This window comes from Chlorocebus sabaeus, chromosome 22 (assembly GCF_047675955.1).
Source record: "Chlorocebus sabaeus isolate Y175 chromosome 22, mChlSab1.0.hap1, whole genome shotgun sequence".
Taxonomy (NCBI): domain Eukaryota; kingdom Metazoa; phylum Chordata; class Mammalia; order Primates; family Cercopithecidae; genus Chlorocebus; species Chlorocebus sabaeus.
Window position 1 is genome coordinate 39,450,766 of NC_132925.1, and position 17,251 is coordinate 39,468,016.

The window sequence follows — 17,251 nt, forward strand, 5'->3', positions numbered from 1 at the left end:
TTTGGGAGGCTGAGGTGGGAGGATTGCTTGAGCCCAGGAGGTTGAGGCTGCAGTGAGCTATGACCATGACACTGCACTCCAGCCTGGGTGACAGAGCAAGACCCTGTCTCAAAAAAAGAAAAAAAGAAAAAAAGAAACTGTTCAGGCTGATCAGATCTGCTTTTCTCTGATGAGTAGCTTAGGAGCTCTGCATTTCTGGCTGCTGCAATAGACAAAGTGTAGAACAGAGGTCAAGGCCTCAAATTTCTCTGACTTCCCAGCTGGGCTTGAGAGTGACTCAGACCCTCACCTGAGGGTGTTAGTAAGCTGTCCTTAAGAACGAGAGTGTGTTTTCTGGCTGTTTTCTTAACTCATTTCACTATAGAGCCGTGCCTAATACTAACAGTGCAGTACTAGACTACAGAGGCCCGACACTCCTACAGCCTTCTCCCGACTTCTAGCTGGGACTGCACACGACAGACCCAGAGGAAAAGAGACCCAAAGATCCATGCAGAAAACTGAGAATAGTTCCTTTACTACAGTGGTTTCATAATCTGTTCTCAGTTTCCTGTTTCTGCTGTAAACGATTCACCATATTTTATAAGAGAGAGAAGGCCAGGCTCTTGTGAGCCAGGAGGGATTTGAGAGATGATGAAAGCTGTGTATGTTACCTGTAACCTAAGGACTTCTGCAAGGTGCCCTACCTGAGCTGGAGTCGTGCCTTTTTTCCCTGAACATGGAAATACCTGTCAGTGCAGAAAGGCCTACTTTTGATCTTGGAAATAAGTTTTCTGGGGTGAGTTCTTAACCCTTTCCAGGTTTCCCACCCACTTTGGCTGTAGCCATGGCCTTCTGGTCTGTGTTTCTCAGGGGACCTGCAGGCCCCAGATAGAGCCCCATGCTGTCCTCCTACCCCAGAGCACACTGTTCAGGCTACTTCCCCTGAGACTGAAATCCAGTATTTCACTTACTCTTTTTCTTTCCAATATCCTCATGACATTCAATATTGCACTTACTCTAGGTCCTCCCTGCCTAAGGCCCAAGTCAACTTGCTGTCCGGTGGGATTTGTAATCCAATGCTTCCTCGCCCTAGCAGAATCCTCTGTGTATAATCAGAAATGTGACTGAAAAAAGGACAGAGCCCTATGGCTGTGGGTCCCAGTCCCCACTGCTGACAGTAAGTCCCCAGGAGTGAGCTGTGTAAGCACCTTACATTCTGCACTTGGCTGAAAACAGCGAGGCAAGCCTCCAGTTGAGAAATGTTAACCCCTAGGAAATCCCTGCCTCAAGTCTTTCTCATCCCTTGGGAAGTGCAAATTGGGTAGAGAAGAAACTGATTAAAAACAGAACAAAACAAATCATATTTAGATATTTTGGCTTTTCTCACCAGGGCTGGATTCAAGCATGTCCTTCAAAATAATAACAACTTAATAAATAAATGTAAGGAAGTCCAAATGTTCACGTGAAGACAACTGTGGTCATTTTTTGGCAATCCCCAGTTCTCTTTTCCACCTGTCTGCTCAGTTGTGGTCTCCCTCTCCCTCTCTTGTTGGGGCCCATGCCCCCGCTTTACTGTTGCCTTGTACTTAGTTTTCCTGTTAGGTAGGAGCAGTTACTTCCACTCCCCACACCTGCCATAAAGCATCTTTGTAAACAAAGTGAGTAGAAGGAAAATCTCCTGATACCCACCACGTTCGGCTTTTGCTGATTCTGTTCACCTGGGAGCAGCTGCTGCTGGGGAACAAGAAGGTTGAGACTGAAGAGTGAGGACCGCTCCCTGCTGACAGGACCCAGGAGAGCAAAGAGCCCTCAGCTGGTCCATCCTCCCCACTCCTGGTCAGACTTCTGTTCTGAGATCAGAGTGGTGGGGTCACACTCTCAAGAACTGTGCTCAGCCGCCTCATTTCACACCCTTTCCCTCTCCCTGTGTGCCTGCCTCCCTCTTAGATAACCACGCTGGTGATTGGCACTGTCATAAATCAATACTTTGCTCACTTTCACATCAAGTAACACTATCCAGAGAGGTGGTTTCAACAAAGGAGGAAGTATTAGGAGATCTAGGTTCAAATTAACGTTGCCCCTAGAGGTAAAGGACAGAGACCCTCAGACTGATGAAATACGTTCAGAATTACTTAGATAAAGCAGATATTTGCCACTCTCTTCCCCTTCTCCTGTGTTTTTACAGTGAAGACACCTGAAAGAAAAAAGTGGGGGAACATAATGAGAGTAAATACGGTAATCTCTTCATTTGCTAGTTCAAGCGCTGGACTTGGGACTTGGGAGTGGCAATGGGGCCGCTTAGAGCCTACATCTGACTTGGACTGAAATGTAGGTGAGAGACAAGATTGTCTCATATCCGGGGAAATCATAACCTATGACTAGGACAGGAAGAGGAAGCACTGCCTTTACTTCAGTGGGAATCTTGGCCTCTGCCTGCAAGCCAGGTGTTCACAAGAAAAGCAAGAGAATAAGCTAATACTCCCATCCTGAACAAGGCAGCGCCTCCTTGGTAAAGCTACTCCTTGATCAATCCTTTGCACCTGATTGTTCAAGTGGACGCCAGGGGAGAAGTCAGAGCGAAGAACTTACCGCTAAGCAGGTAAGGTTTTTCTTTCTTTCTCTTTTGCTAGGGGCTGACCGCCCTTCAGCTTCATCCAAAAGATGTGTGTGAACACAAGTATACCTTCTGTTTGAGGTCAGCATCATAGTGGGTGCTGAATCATGTTGGCCTTGCTGCTGTCTCCTTATTTCTAGGTTGGGGAAAAAAAAAAGTATGAAAACAGTCACTTAATGTTGCGCCTCATTACTGATTCTCTCTGGTCCTGCACTAGCCTCCTAGAAAAATCACCACGGGGACGCCTCAACTCAGCATGAGTTACCACAAGTCACACATACAGCCACCTCCCTGTTACAGGGCTGGAGTCCCTGGACCTAGGAAATTCCACCCCCCAGGACTGTGGGAGCTGGGGGCTATGGGAACTGGGAGCAACTCAGTCCTGATTCCTTTTGGCCTGCTGGGTTAGTGCTGGCAGCCCCCTGAGGCCAAGGACAGCAGCATGACAGTCACCAGGACTCACCACCTCAAGGAGGGGTCCCTCAGTGCACCTGCCACAGCCCTGCACAGTCCTGCGACTGAGTTGGCTTCAGACCAGTGAGTTTTCTACCTCTACTATTGAGAGGGCACCTTGTCCCACAGAACTGAGTCTTGCCTGCATGTGCTCAGTGCCACCAAGCCCTTCTTCTCTCCACATTACAGCCCGGCTTGGCTGAGGCTATGGCCAGAGGCCCGGCTTTAAGGCCACTCCATATCTAGGACAGGTCAGCAGACACCTCTGAGGCTACTGAGTCTTGACTCAATGAATCAGCTATAGCAGGCACTGTTCCTCTGCCACATGGCCTCTAATGATCTGGCCGGAGTTGAAAGGATGCTAAGGGAGGCCTCAGAGGCTTCTTTAATCAGTTGGTTAATGGGAAAAAGTATTTTTCGGTACACAAATATGCTTTAAAAATATTTTAGTTATATCATAAAAGTCTAAACCTGGGGTTGACAAACTATGGCTCACAGGCTAACTCTGGCCCACCAGGTGTTTTTATAAATGAAGCTTTATTGGAACACAGCCGTGCCCATTCGTTTTGTATTGTGTACAGCTGTTTTTGCCCTACAACAGCAAAATTGACCAGTTGCAAATGAGGCAGTATGGCCCACAAAGCCTAAAATATTAACTGTCTGGCTTTTAACAGAAAAAGTTTGCCAACTTCTGATCTAAAAGCTGTCAACTTGTTCCAAAATTATTATGGAATAAACCCAAGACAACCACAAAACTGACTAGACTATGTTTTTTAGGTAATAACTTTTTAAATTATAAAGTAATATATGATTTCATGCTCCTTCAAAATGAAAAAGCAGTATAGATAAACCTAAATTCACCTTTGGCCTTTCTGTCAGTCCTAATCTCCAGTTACCTCAAAAGTACTTGGTGTGATAGATTTACTGCCAGATCATTGTGTCTGTGTGTGTGCTCATCTATGCATAGATGTACTATGAAACATATCTGTTGTCACGTTATTCTAATTCTGTTTTTCCACTCAATAGCACAGAGCTCTACGTCATTAATTTTAACAGCTATGTCATATTTCACTGTGTACACTTCTTTTATTTAACCATTTTCTTTTTGATATTTAAACTTTTTCCAATTTTTCAGTCTTACCAATGAACCCCACTGGGTTTGTCTGCTTGTAGACATGTGCAAGTATTTCACGAGAGGAACTACTGAGAAGTTGAATTGCCACATCACAGGATATATGTGGTTCAATTTTTGAATGCCAAACAGCCCTTCACAGTGCCTGAACCCATTATACTCCCTCCAGCAGAGAAGGATGGCTACGGTTCCTCCACACTCCAGGCAATGCTTGCTGTTTATTCAGTATTTTATTATTTTTTCCATTTGAATTAGTGCAAATGACAACCCATTATTTCAATATTTTAATTTCCTTGATTGTTAATGAAGTTGAGCATTCTTTTTATAGGACCTCTCTTGGCCATTGTATTTCTCTTCTTAAATTACCTATTCATATCCTTAGCTTATTTTATGTTGGACTTTTTTCCTTCTTTGTAGGAGTTTGTTATTTATTCTCAATGCAAATTATTTGATATGCGTGTAATATTCTCCCTAAGCCTGTCACTTGTGTTTTAACTTTGTTTAAATCATACTTTTTAGCCAACAGAAATTTTTACTGATATTTTTGTTGTTATTTTGATGTAGTTGAACCTGTCAATTTCCCTCTTTATGGATTTTACTCTCTGAGGCTGATTTTTAAAAGATTTCGCAGCTTCCAAGATTATGAAGCTACTTTGATGCACCTTCCTGTAATACTTTTATTTAAAAAGTTAGTCTTTATTCATCTGGCACTTATTGCAATACATTATTTCAATACTATTTATTGAAAAATCCATCTTTTTCCTATTTGTCTGAAATGTCACCTCTATCATGTACTAAATTCCTGCTTACACATGTCCATTTTTCTGTCCTTTTGTATTTATTTCCTATTCCTGAGCCTATTTCCACTATAATGTTTACATTTTCTACTTGATATTTTCCCCCAATAAATAGAAAATCTATTTTGTGTTTTGACATTTTGCCTGGTTACCTATGGAATTCTCTTAATAGTTATAAAAGCTTATCAGTTGATTCCTTTGGAATTTCTAGATAGACAAACATATCATCTTTATATAGTAAGAGTTTTGCTTCTTCCTTTCCAATCTTTACAAACCTTAATTTTTTGTGTCTTATTGGTTTTTTTTGGCTGAGTAGTAGCCATGAGAGAAGATAGTGTCAGAGCTGATACATACAGTTGTGTGGGAAGTATACTGCACAATTCTAGGGGATACTGTTTACAAACACTTAGATGTCCTAGGCATTCTTGTCATGTTCCTGATTTCCATTTTTATTTTGTACTATGAGCTTATTTTTCTTGGAACCTTCTCTTTGGGATTCATTGAGATCGAAACTGTTTTCCTCTAGAGGATTTATTTTTGCTTTTGCCGGGAACCTGAGGACAGAACTGACTGGGACCACCATAAGCTTGGTCTACTGGCCACACAAATAGTGTGAATTCTGACCCAAACTTACTTGATCGCAGGCCTGTTGTTAAGAATCTCAAAGGAGTCTTTTCTTTTTGTTCTACCCAGAGCCAAGGCTGAGAAGGCCTGGGATACACCTGTCTCCCTCTGTGGTTCCTACTGACAATGTCACCCTTAGGGTATCTTGAGTTTATAGTCTATGATCTGGTTGGTCCCCAGGCTTTGTCTCCTATTCTACCATTAAAATCCAGGCTCCAGGCCTACAGGAGTCCAGAAAACCCCAGGAGAATCATGCCTCCCCTTTCTCATGCCTCCCCTTTCTCATGCCTCCCCTTTCTCATGCCTCCCCTTTCTCATGCCTCCCCTTTCTCATGCCTCTGGCTTAGCATAATCTTATAAATTTTGGCCTCTTGAGACTTCCCTTACTTTCCTACCAGCTCAATCCTGCATGAAAGATGACATTCTTACAAATTTATCCAGTATTTTTAGGTGCTGTATACCAGGAGAATTTTCTCTAACCACCTTCTCCATCATAGTGCCAGCAATAAAATTTTGTTTTTTATTTTAATGAGATCGATTCTAATGCTTCTCCAGTAAGATACATAGTGAAAGTGTTTAGTAACTGTTCTATATCAGCTTAGTGAAGCTCTCTTCCATTCCTCTTGATTAACCAAGAATTTTAATCATGAATGTTGAGTTTTATTAAATGCTTTTCAGCATTTATCAATTTCCTTATCATCTTTCCATAGCTAATTATATAACTCATCTCAAGGGTGATGGAAGCAGAGGGGACCCAATGGCCACTAGGACCCTTGGAATGCAGACTCATGATTTTTCCATTAAAAAGAACAATAAATTCAGGGAATGCGGACAACATTAATTCAAATTCTTAGTGTGGTTGCCACGTTCTGTTCGCTGAGCCATCAGACTCTTGTCCTCACACTTCAGATATTGGTGTCCTGGGCACAACCTGGGCAGGACGGGAGGAATGTGTAGGGGACCCCTCTTGCATACAGGGGCCTTTTAGGTGGCACAACTTGAAGGGGGCTGGGAAAAGTTCCCTGCAACACCTCCTGAACCTCTATGAAACATCGATATGACAAACTGAATACCCAACTGGAAATTGACATAAAGAGGCATACCCAAATCCTAAATCCTAATTTTCCTGGATCTGTGTAAGTTCCAAAGGGTCAGACTATAAAACCACAGGCAATATTGGCACTACACATGCGTTGATAAGACATAGGCAGTTAACTCGGAGGCCGCTGTGTCCTGTTAAATATCGGAGGAGGGTACTGTGTGTTACTTATGACCTGGGCTGATAACCAGCTCTCAACCCTGATGTGTGTCTAGGAACCTTCTGACCTCTTGGATCTGATGACCAAGTCCCAGGAAGCATAAAGGTCAATTTTCATTTATGGCCCCCTGAAAATAGCAGCTGATTTCACTTTCTTGAATTCACAAACTGTGACTTCTGCTATCTGAGTTTCCTGTGGAGGCCTGCGCGTGCCAGGGCCAATGAAGAGACTTTTGTTTACAATACTTGATTTGTTTCATAAAGAATTTAAAACATATAGCCTCATTTTGTCCCCATGAATTCTGTGAAAAAACAACTTGCGTCATGTATCTATTTACTTGACAGGAAGAATCAGAATAAAGGAAAGGAAAAGATGTTCTGGCCAGGCGTGGTGGCTCACGCCTGTAATCCCAGCAACTTGGGAGGCCAAGGCAGGTGGATCACTTGAGGTCAGGAGTTTGAGACCAACCTGGCCAACATGTTGAAACCCCGTCTCTACTAAAAATACAAAAATCATCCAGGCATGGTGGCGCACAACCTGTAATTTCAGCTACTCTGGAGGCTGAGGCATGAGAATCATTTGAACCCGGAAGGTGGAGTTTGCAGTGAGCAGAGATCATGCCACAGCACTCCAACCTAGGGGACAGAGTGAGACTGCCTCAAAAGAAAAAAAAGAAGTTCTGTCATTAATTGACTTCATGAACTGGAACACACCCAGAGCCCCTGTTTCCTCATTTGCAAAAGGGATAATAAGAACAGCTCTGCCCCCGACTCACTTGTTCAACTTGGGATAAATCCTGCTGTGCCTTCCTCACAGGCACCTCGACAGGAAGTTGTAATTTTGAAATGATTTTGTAAACAGCAAAACTTGTGCAAATGTGAGTTAAACTCACCAAACATCTCACTTCACTGAACAACATCAATGGTTTTATAGGCATCACTTGCCTGCGTCTTAGAAATTCAGTATTCTTGTATTACATTCCCTTACCTGCTTTTTTCTCTTTATCCTCTGGCCAATTCTGCTATTAATATGTGTGTGTGTGTGTTGGGGGGGGGGGTGCGTGTGTATGTATATCTTGGAGACAGTGGGATGATTATATATTATGCGTGTGTGTGTGTACATATATGTGTGTATACACACATAATTAAATATATATATAATCCTGCTATCTCCAAGAGTTTCTATCTCAAAGATTATGGTTTTTGTTTTTTTAACCATTTACCCCCTTTTACTTAGACTCTGTTGCTTCAGCTTCAAATTGCCCACTCTTCTCTTCCCATAATCTCAGTGACCTGGTTCCAAAGGTTTTACTTTTACTCATTTGAAGACTAAATGTCTCTATGTGTCCTCCCCACATCCTTTTCCGGGGAAGGAACTATCTCACCCTCAAATGTATATTGACTTTTTAAAAAATTATTATTATTATTATTTTAAGAGACAGGGTCTTGCCGTGTCACCTAGGCTGGAGAGCAGTGGTATGATCATGGCTCACTGCAGCCTCGAACTCCTGGGCTCAAGCAATCCTCCTGCCCCAGCCTCACAAATAGCTGGGACTACGGGTATGTGCCACCATGCCCAGACACTTTTAAAATTTATTTTTGGTACAGACAGAGTCTTACTTTGTTGCTCAGGTTCATCTGAAATTCCTGGCCTCAAGTGATCCTCCTGCCTCAGCCCCCAAAGCATTGGGATTACAGGTGTGAGCCACCATCCCTGGCCATTACATATGAAAATTTATTTATTTATTATCGATTGATTGAGACAAGGTCTCATTCTCTTGCCCAGGCTGGAGTGCAGTGGGACAATCATGGCTCACTGCAGCCTTGACCTCCTGGGCTCAAGTGTTCTTCTTGCCTCAGCCTCCCAAGTAGCCTCCCATGACTACAGGCACATGTCACCACACTTGGCTAATATTTTGTTTTTTTGTAGAGATGGCATGTCACTATGTTGCCCAGGCTTGTCTCAAACTCCTGGCTTCAAATGACCCTCCTGTTTCAGCTTCCCTAAGTGCTGGGATTACAGGTGTGAGCCACTGTGCCTAGCCTGTATCTTGGCTTTAAACAACAATTTATAATGTGAGTCATTTCACATATCTGTTTGATCATTTCTTTTATTTCCTAGCACCATAAAGGTGTTTTTATTGACAGGATCATCTTCTCCATGCCAGTCTGTTTGCATACTTTCAATTTTCTGTCTGGTTAGTTGGATTTCTTAGGTCCTGCTACTATTGCAAATGTGGACTGCAGACCCACAGCATCAGCTCACCTGGGAGCTCCTGAGATGCTGAAGCTCAGGCCCACCACAGACCTACTGAATGGGAATTTGCATTTTCATGAGCTCCTAGGTGATCTGTATGTACATGAAAGCTGGAGGATCACTCTCTTAGATTGTAAGCGCAGACTCCAGGTGACCTTAAATAGGGCCACTTCTGAAGCAGGCATGGGAGAGAAGGAAGGCAAAAGTCTCAACTGCCAGGACCCTGACCTCCTAGAGGTTAAAATGTGGTTCACAACTCAGGTTGGGATCAAATGCAGTTTAATTGACATGGTTATCTTTTTATTTCTTATTGTAGTGCTTTTAACTACTGTATTAGTCCATGTTCACATTACTGATAAAGACATACTGGGTAAATTACAAAGAAAAAGTGGTTCAATGGACTCACAGTTCCATGTGGCTGGGGAGGCCTCACAATCATGGTGGAAGGCAAAAGACATGTCTTACGTGGTGGCAGGGAAGAGAGAGAATGAGAACCAAGTGAAAGGGGTTTCCCCTTAAAAAGCCATCAGATCTCATGAGACTTATTCACTACCACGAGAACAGTGTGGGGAAACCACCCCCATGATTCAGTTACCTCCCACCAGGTCCCTCCCACATATGTAGCATTATGCAAGCTACAATTCAAGATGAGATTTGGGTGGGGACACAGCCAAACCGTATCAACTACTGATGTTACTTTCCTTTGCTTCCTTTCTTTCTGCTGCTTCTCCACCTCACAGCTTCTGCTTCCTCAGCCCTTCCTGCTTCGCAGCTTCCCTGTCCTGCCTTCTCTCTGAGTGCACTGTGGCTGCCATGCACAGGGCAGGACCCAGAGCAATCTGCTATTTTGGCTTCCCTTTCAATTTAAATTCAATTTAAATATTCTTTAAATATTTGTTGACATTTATTTGGTGATGTTCTTTTTTTAATTTGTGGTAAAATACACAGAAGGAGCAGAATTGAAAAATTAATTCTGGTAAAATTCATATAACAAATTTTACCATCTTAAGCATTTCTAAGTGTGTAGCTCAATAATGTTAAGTATATTTTCTTCGTTGTGCAGCCAATCTCCAGAGGTTTTTCATTTTTTAAAATGGAAACTCTACCCATTAAACAACTCCCATTCCCCTCTCCCCACAGACCCTGGCAACCACCATTCTACTTTCTGCTTCCGTGAGTTTGACTACTATACCTCGTATTTGTCTTTCTGTGACTGGTTTATTTCAATTAGCATAATGTCCTCAAGGTTCATCTGTATTGTAGCATGTGTTAGAATTTTCTTTTTTTTTCAAGGCTGACTGTATTCCATTGTAGTATGTCCCATGTTTTGTTTATCCATTCATCAGTTGATGAAATTTGGGTTGCGTCTACGTTTTGTCTATTGTGAATAGTGCTGCTGTGAACATCAGTGTACAAATAACTCTTCAGGACCCCGATTTCAGTTCTTTTTGGATATACACCCAGAAATGGTTGCTGAATTATATGATAATTCTATTTCAGTTTTCTGAAAAATTGCCATATTGTTATCTATAATGGCTACACCATTTTTACATGCCTAACACCTGAGTCCAGGGTTCCAATTTGTCTACAGCCTTGCCAACACTTGTTATTTTCTGTTTATGTGGTAGCAGCCATCCTAAGGAGTATAAAGTGATGTTTCATTATGGTTTCCATTTGCATTTGCCTTATGATTAGTGATGTTATTTTTTCATGTGCTTGTTGGCAAGTGATGTTCTTTTAAATATGTACTATGTTCTTTATGGTCAAAAGAAGTAATTTATTCTGTGTAATTTTCCAAACCACACAACTTCTTGGAAGGCATGTTTAAGTGTTTACATAATAAAACAGTACATTTCTTTCTTTCAAGCAGCCCTACACCACATATTATTCCATTTCTGGCTCTGTCTGCCAACTTCAATGTGCTGTCCTTAGGGTTGGGTTGGCTGGAGTGGCCCTGTGTGACAGGCATGTGAGTGTCCCTGAGCACCGTGCAGATACTAGTCTGTGTTGTCAAGGAGTGTTTTAAGTCTCCACCTCAGGGTGATGACTGCTTTGGTAGGAAAAGAGGCAATTTAAAATTCACCTGATTTCTGATTCGTTCCAATAATGTTTTGGTGCCTTTGAATATGGCAGCCCCCTAGACAGCAGTCCAGCCAGCAGACCTTAGAACTTAGCTCCGTCTGTGTGTCTGACATCACGAGAAGAGGATCTAAATGGGTCAGGGAATTACTTGTCCCTGGGACAGAGCAATTACACCATTCTTCACAGGCCCCAGAAGGTCTATGGACCCTTTGTTTGGGCACCAGGAGCTCCTCTAAGAACAGGTTTGGGGTGGGCTTGGCCTCCACAGTGGCCTCCTCCTGCAAGGTCAGGCTGGATTAACATCTGTGAGAGTCTCCTGCACAAGGAGAGGTGGGAGGCTGTGAACACTCATATGTAACACCATTTGTCCCCTTGTGTAATTGCTTCACCAATGTTGACAGCTCGTGTGACACACCTGTCTTCTTCTGATAGAGGAAGGAAGTAATACCATTTTCTATCAAAAGCATTCCCTGATCATCGCTGCCCTAAAAAACAGTTATTTGATGGGTCTCTTGCCAAAATCAGTGATACGGTTTGGATGGTTTGTCCCTTCCAAATCTCATGTTGAAATATGACCTCCAGGCTGGGCACAGTGGCTCACAACTGCAATCTCAGCACTTTGGGAGGCCAAGGCGGGCAGATCACCTGAGGTCAGGAGTTTGAGACCAGCCTGGCCAACATGGTGAAACCCTGTCTCTACTAAAAATACAAAAATTAGATGTGGAGGTCAGAGTGGAAGCAAGTGTGAGAGGGTTCAGCAGAAGAAAACATAGCTGCCAAGTGTTTGAATCCATCAGCAAGTTTTGGCTGGCCTTAGCTGTTGCAGGAGGCATGGTGAACTCTGCCTTATATAACATGGATGCTGGGCACAGAGCTGTCATCTTTGACCAATTCTGTGGAGTACAGGACATTGTGGTAGGGGAAAGAACTCACTTTCTCATACCATGGGTACAGAAACCGATTATCTTTGACCATCATTCTCAACCACATAATGTGCCAGTCATCACTGGTAGCAAAGATTTACAGAATGTCAACATCACACTGTGCATCCTCTTTGGGCCTGTCACTAGCCAGCTTCCTCGCATCTTCACCAGCATCGGAGAAGACTGTGATGAGCGTGTGCTGCCATCCATCACTGCCGAGAGCCTCAAGTCAGTGGTGGCTCGCTTTGATGCTGGAGAACTAATCACCCAGAGAGAGCTGGTCTCCAGGCAGGTGAGCGACAACCTTACAAAGCGAGCAGCCACCTTTGGGTTCATCCTGGATGATGTGTCCTTGACAATCTGACCTTCAGGAAGGAGTTCACAGAAGCAGTGGAAGCCAGATGGCTCAGCAGGAAGCAGAGAGGGCCAGCACTCACTGGCCACTGCAGGGGACAGCCTGATGGAGCTGTGCGAGCTGGAAGCTGCGGAGGACATCACGTACCAGCTCTCTCACTCTTGGAACATCACCAGTCTGCTGGCGGGGCAGTCCGTGCCCCTCCAGCTGCCCCAGTGAGGGCCCACCCTGCCTGCACCTCCACGGGCCAACTGGGCCACAGGCCCGATGATTCTTAACACTGTCTTCCTTCTTCCCCCACCCCAGAAATCACTGTGAAATTTCATGATTGGCTTAAAGTGAAGGAAATAAAGATAAAATCACTTCAAATCTCTAAAAAAAAAAAAAAAAAAAAAAAAAACAAACAAAATTTAGCCGGACGTGGTGGCGCATGCCTGTAATCCCATAATCCCAGCTACTCAGGAAACTGAGGCAGGAGACTCGCTTGAACCCAGGAGGCAATGGATATAGTGAGCCAAGATCATGCCACTGCACTCCAGAGTGGGTTGACAGAGCAAGACTACGTCTCAAAAACAAAAAACAAACAAAAAGAAATGTGACCTCCAGTGTTGGAGGTAGGCCTAGTGGGAGGTGTTTGGTCATGGGGGTGGATCCCTCATGACTGGTTTGGTACCCTCAGTAATGAGTGATTCTCATGCTTAGTTCATACAGGAGCTGGTTGTTTAAAGAGCCCGGCACCTCCTCCTCTCTCTCTTGCTCCCTCTTGCCATGTGACATGCCAGCTCCTGCTTCACCTTCCACCATGCTTGGAAGCTTCCTAAGACCTCACCAGAAGCAGATGCTGGTGCCATGCTTGTACAGCCTTCAGAAGCATGAGCCAAACAAACCTCTTTTCTTCATAAATTACCCAGCCTCAGATTCCTTTGTAGCAATACAAAATGGACTAACACAATCAGATCTCACTGTAACTCCAGAACCTTACTGCCCACCATTCTCTCCTAGCCAAAGTCCACTTTTTCCCCTCCAGAGTTACCACAAGGAAAATGAACAGCCTCAGTCCTTGCCACTCAGGCGTCCGTGTAAAGAGAGTCCACCAACAGGCTTTGTGTGAGCAACAAGGCTGTTTATTTCACCTGGGTGCAGGTGGGCTGGGTATGAAAAGAGAGTCAGCAAAGGGTGGTGGGATTATCATTAGTTCTTACAGGTTTTGGGATAGGCGGTGGAGTTAGGAGAAATGTTTTACGGGCAGGGGGTGGATCTCACAAAGTACATTCTCAAGGGTGGGGAGAGTTACAAAGAACCTTCTTAAGGGTGGGGGAGATTACAAAGTACATTGATCAGTTAGGGTGGGGCAGAAACAAATCACAATGGTGGAATGTCATCAGTTAAGGCTATTTTCACTTCTTTTGTGGATCTTCAGTTGCTTCAGGCCACCTGGATGTAAACAGGGGATATGATGGCTTAGCTTGGACTCAGAGGCCTGACATAGATGAAATTTCTCTTCCAAACACCACTAGCTGGGGAGTTGGCTCTTGGCTGGGGTTGGTCTGTGCACAGGCCAGTAAGGGAGCTGGGCAAGTGCAGAAGTGGAGACTAGCTGTGTCTCAGACAGCGACTCTCCCCGGCCTGTGACCCTGGAGAGTCCTTTAGCAGGGCAAAGTGCAATGTAGGCAGACCATAAGGGATGCCTCAGTAACAGACAAGCTTTGTGTGCCTGCAGGGGGACAGGAAGAGGGTGGGGCAGGAGAGGGAGATAAAAGGGCTCTGAGGCAGTGTACTCTGAGCTCCTTCAGTCTCCTGCTCTGCTCAGCCAGTCAGCCCAGCCTCCCTTGTTTACAACCACACAGCACTGCTGTGTGTCTGCCCTTACCTGTGACTCTTCCCTAGCCGCTGCATGGCTAGCAGCCCTCTTCTTTTCTCCTACTCTCTTAAGAAACAAGCCCATCACCTGCAGTTTCTCTGGGCTCCCCGTTAATCCGCCTTCCTCATCTCCTAATGCTGCCACCTCCCTGTGCCTGGAAATAGTCAAGGCCGGATTCTGTTCTTTTGCTTGAATTTCTTTCACTTTGCTTCTTAAGTCTTTCTAAACTACAATTCCCCCATTCTCACTGCCTTAGTTTTCCCTCTCTCTGTGTTTATCAAACTGTATCCCACCACGCCCTGACAAGGCTTCTCTCCCGTAGATCATCCCCTTTCTAGTATTTTGCTGGCAATATGTAGTGGGGTTTTCTCCTTTGCCCTACGTCGTCGCTAAACTTCCCAAACTAATAGGCAGTGTCTTGCACCTTCTACTGATCATTTCATTCTTTCTAGCACTAAAGATGACCACTTCCCATGTATGTACCCAATTCCAATTCCTGGCCTGTTGGCCCAGATGTATCTGCAGCACTCACCCGTGTTCTCATGCCTAGTCTCTAAATATTTGACTCCAAAGGTCACTAGTGGATCACCTCCCTGCCTCTCACTTTCCCCCAAGGCACAAAGTCTCCTCCCAGCACCTCCCTTTAGTCCTCCCCTTCCTCGTGTCTCTTCTGCAGGGAGAGGAACATGTTCAACTTTGTGATTTTTTTCTAGTTTGTAGTTGTGATCTACCCTGTACCACTGAATCATCTCACATGATTTAAACACTCACACCAAGTGTGCCACACTTCACGGCTTAATCCCCTGTTGATCAGAAAATCCCCAGGTCCCTGGAACTGAAGCAGGGTCTCATTCACCCTGACACAACCTGAAATTTCTCCCTGACTTCTTTCCCAGCCCCAAGACAGGGGACTTGCAAGAGTCCCTGTGTTGAGCCTCCTTGAAACTCACTGTCCTCTGTTGGTCAAGGCCCACCCAGCAGGTTCTGTCTAGTTCTAATCCTCAAGGCTCCTTTGCATCCCTTCCTTGCTCCGTTGTCCAGCCCTGAGCTCTCAAGCCTTGTACTGCTCTCCCCTTTTCCCTTCCCTTCCAACTCTATTCCTCTCCTCTACATACTCCTGGGAGCCTTGCTCCTTCTGTAGCAGAAACTTCACACTGATTTTATTTCAAATTCCCCTCCATTGCTATCTCCAGTTGCACTGCTCTTCTTAGTTTCTTTCCCTCCACATTCACACTTGTCTTCTCTGGAGGGCAGGCTCTTCTGGGGGCTTCCCCTGGACCAGCCTCAGAGTGGCATCAGCATTTCTGGTTCCTCCCCACCTCCTCTCCCCTTACTTCTTGCCCTGCCAGATCTGTCTATGGCAACAGTCCCTGCAGCAGTGCGCTCTCCTCTTCCTCATCCTCTTCATGCCCAAGGCCATGTCAGCCTCTCTTAGCAGCTTCCATTTTATTGTAGGGGCACTAAGCATAAAGCAGTTAGTGAGTAAAGCGAGTTAGTTCAACATCAGTGGCAAGGGCTAGGACCTGGCCTCCTGACTATGACAACAAGACAATGCCCACTGTATCTCCCTGCTGGGAGCAAAAACCAAAGTCCTCTGACCTCCAGGAGGCTGCCGGCCAGCTGGGTCCTGTTTGGTCACAATCAGTCATTCCCATGTTTATGTGTGTGTCGTTCATGCAAGACCTCCCTTCTCCCTTGAATAGGGGATTTGGGGCCTCTTAGCAAATGAAGTAACTGCACAAAGACGTGTGTGTGTGTTTCCCCTTCTCATTCTTATTCTCCACTACCCCCAAACAAACACAGGGGATCTTATACAGAAAATCAGCATTTCGCAGAAAGGAAATGGCCTGGTGAGGAAGCAGCAGGAACAGCCTGTTCATGGGAGAGCTCAGTGGGCCAGGCAGGAGGTGTCCCGGCCCTTCCTCTGCGTCCACCATACTTCCTTCTTCAAGCTGTTGAAGTGGTGCTCTGGGATGTCAGCCTCCAGGCATTCAGCCATCAGACTCTTACTCTAAAGAGGACAGGGAAAACTGAGGAAATACAGACAATTATAGAGGAGAAAATGAAAATAATTCCAACCCCAAATTCATCACTATTTCAATGCTCTATATATACATATCTACACACAGATACATACATACATCTCTCTAAAATATATCATATACAGGACATTATTATTATTGTAGTTTTAAACCTTCAATATTGTTTTATATGCACCCATATATTTACCCTTTTTAGTTCTCCACATTCCCTCCTGAAGTTCCATGCTCCCCACTGGCTTTTGCCAGGATAATTGTCTTTGGTATTACTTGTAACGCAAGTATCTGCTGGCAAAAAAAATTCTTCAGTCTTTGTCTGAAAATGTCTTTATTTCGCCTTTACAATGGAAGGATAATTAAACTGTTGGTCAAAGTCTTGGACAGCAATAAAGATATCAACCCATTGTCTTTTCTGTTTTACAATTTCAACTGAAAAGTCAACCATTAATCTTATTTTTATTTCTTTATGGTTAATTTTTTTTTTTCTGGGCATTTGTAAGATTAGTTTTCTTGTCATCGATTTCCAGCAATTTTATGATGTGTGGGTAGGTGTGTGGGTAGGTATGTGTGTTTTTAATCCTCCTTTCATTACTTTCAAAAACTTCTTGGCAAATGTGTGTTACCAGATTGCTTCTGTCCCAGTCTTGTGTCTGTAACATATGTTAGGCTATTTCACTGAGTTTCATGTGTCTCTTACACCCTGTTTTTTTCTTAATGCTCTTTATTTTGTTTGTTTCTGTGCTTCGGTTTATATATTTTCTGTTGACCTAATTTTGAATTCACTATCACTGTCTTTTGCTGATTCAATCTGTTGTAAAACATCCAATGAGTTGTCAATTTCAGATATCATACAGTTAATTTCTGGAATATGCAGAAA

General features: G+C 44.1%; 1 protein-coding gene and 1 pseudogene across 1 annotated transcript in view; both read left to right on the plus strand.

The window, feature by feature from the left end:
- The first annotated feature begins 2,489 nt into the window (after positions 1 to 2,489).
- Positions 2,490 to 17,251, plus strand: part of NR1I2 (nuclear receptor subfamily 1 group I member 2) — a 33,452-nt gene continuing 18,690 nt past the window's right edge. The window contains exon 1 of the mRNA XM_007985686.3: positions 2,490 to 3,130. Coding sequence (XP_007983877.1) covers positions 3,036 to 3,130 — 95 coding nt within the window. The 5' untranslated portion in view covers positions 2,490 to 3,035. The remainder of the gene's footprint in view (positions 3,131 to 17,251) is intronic.
- Positions 9,298 to 12,693, plus strand: LOC103228219 (prohibitin 1 pseudogene; annotated as a pseudogene).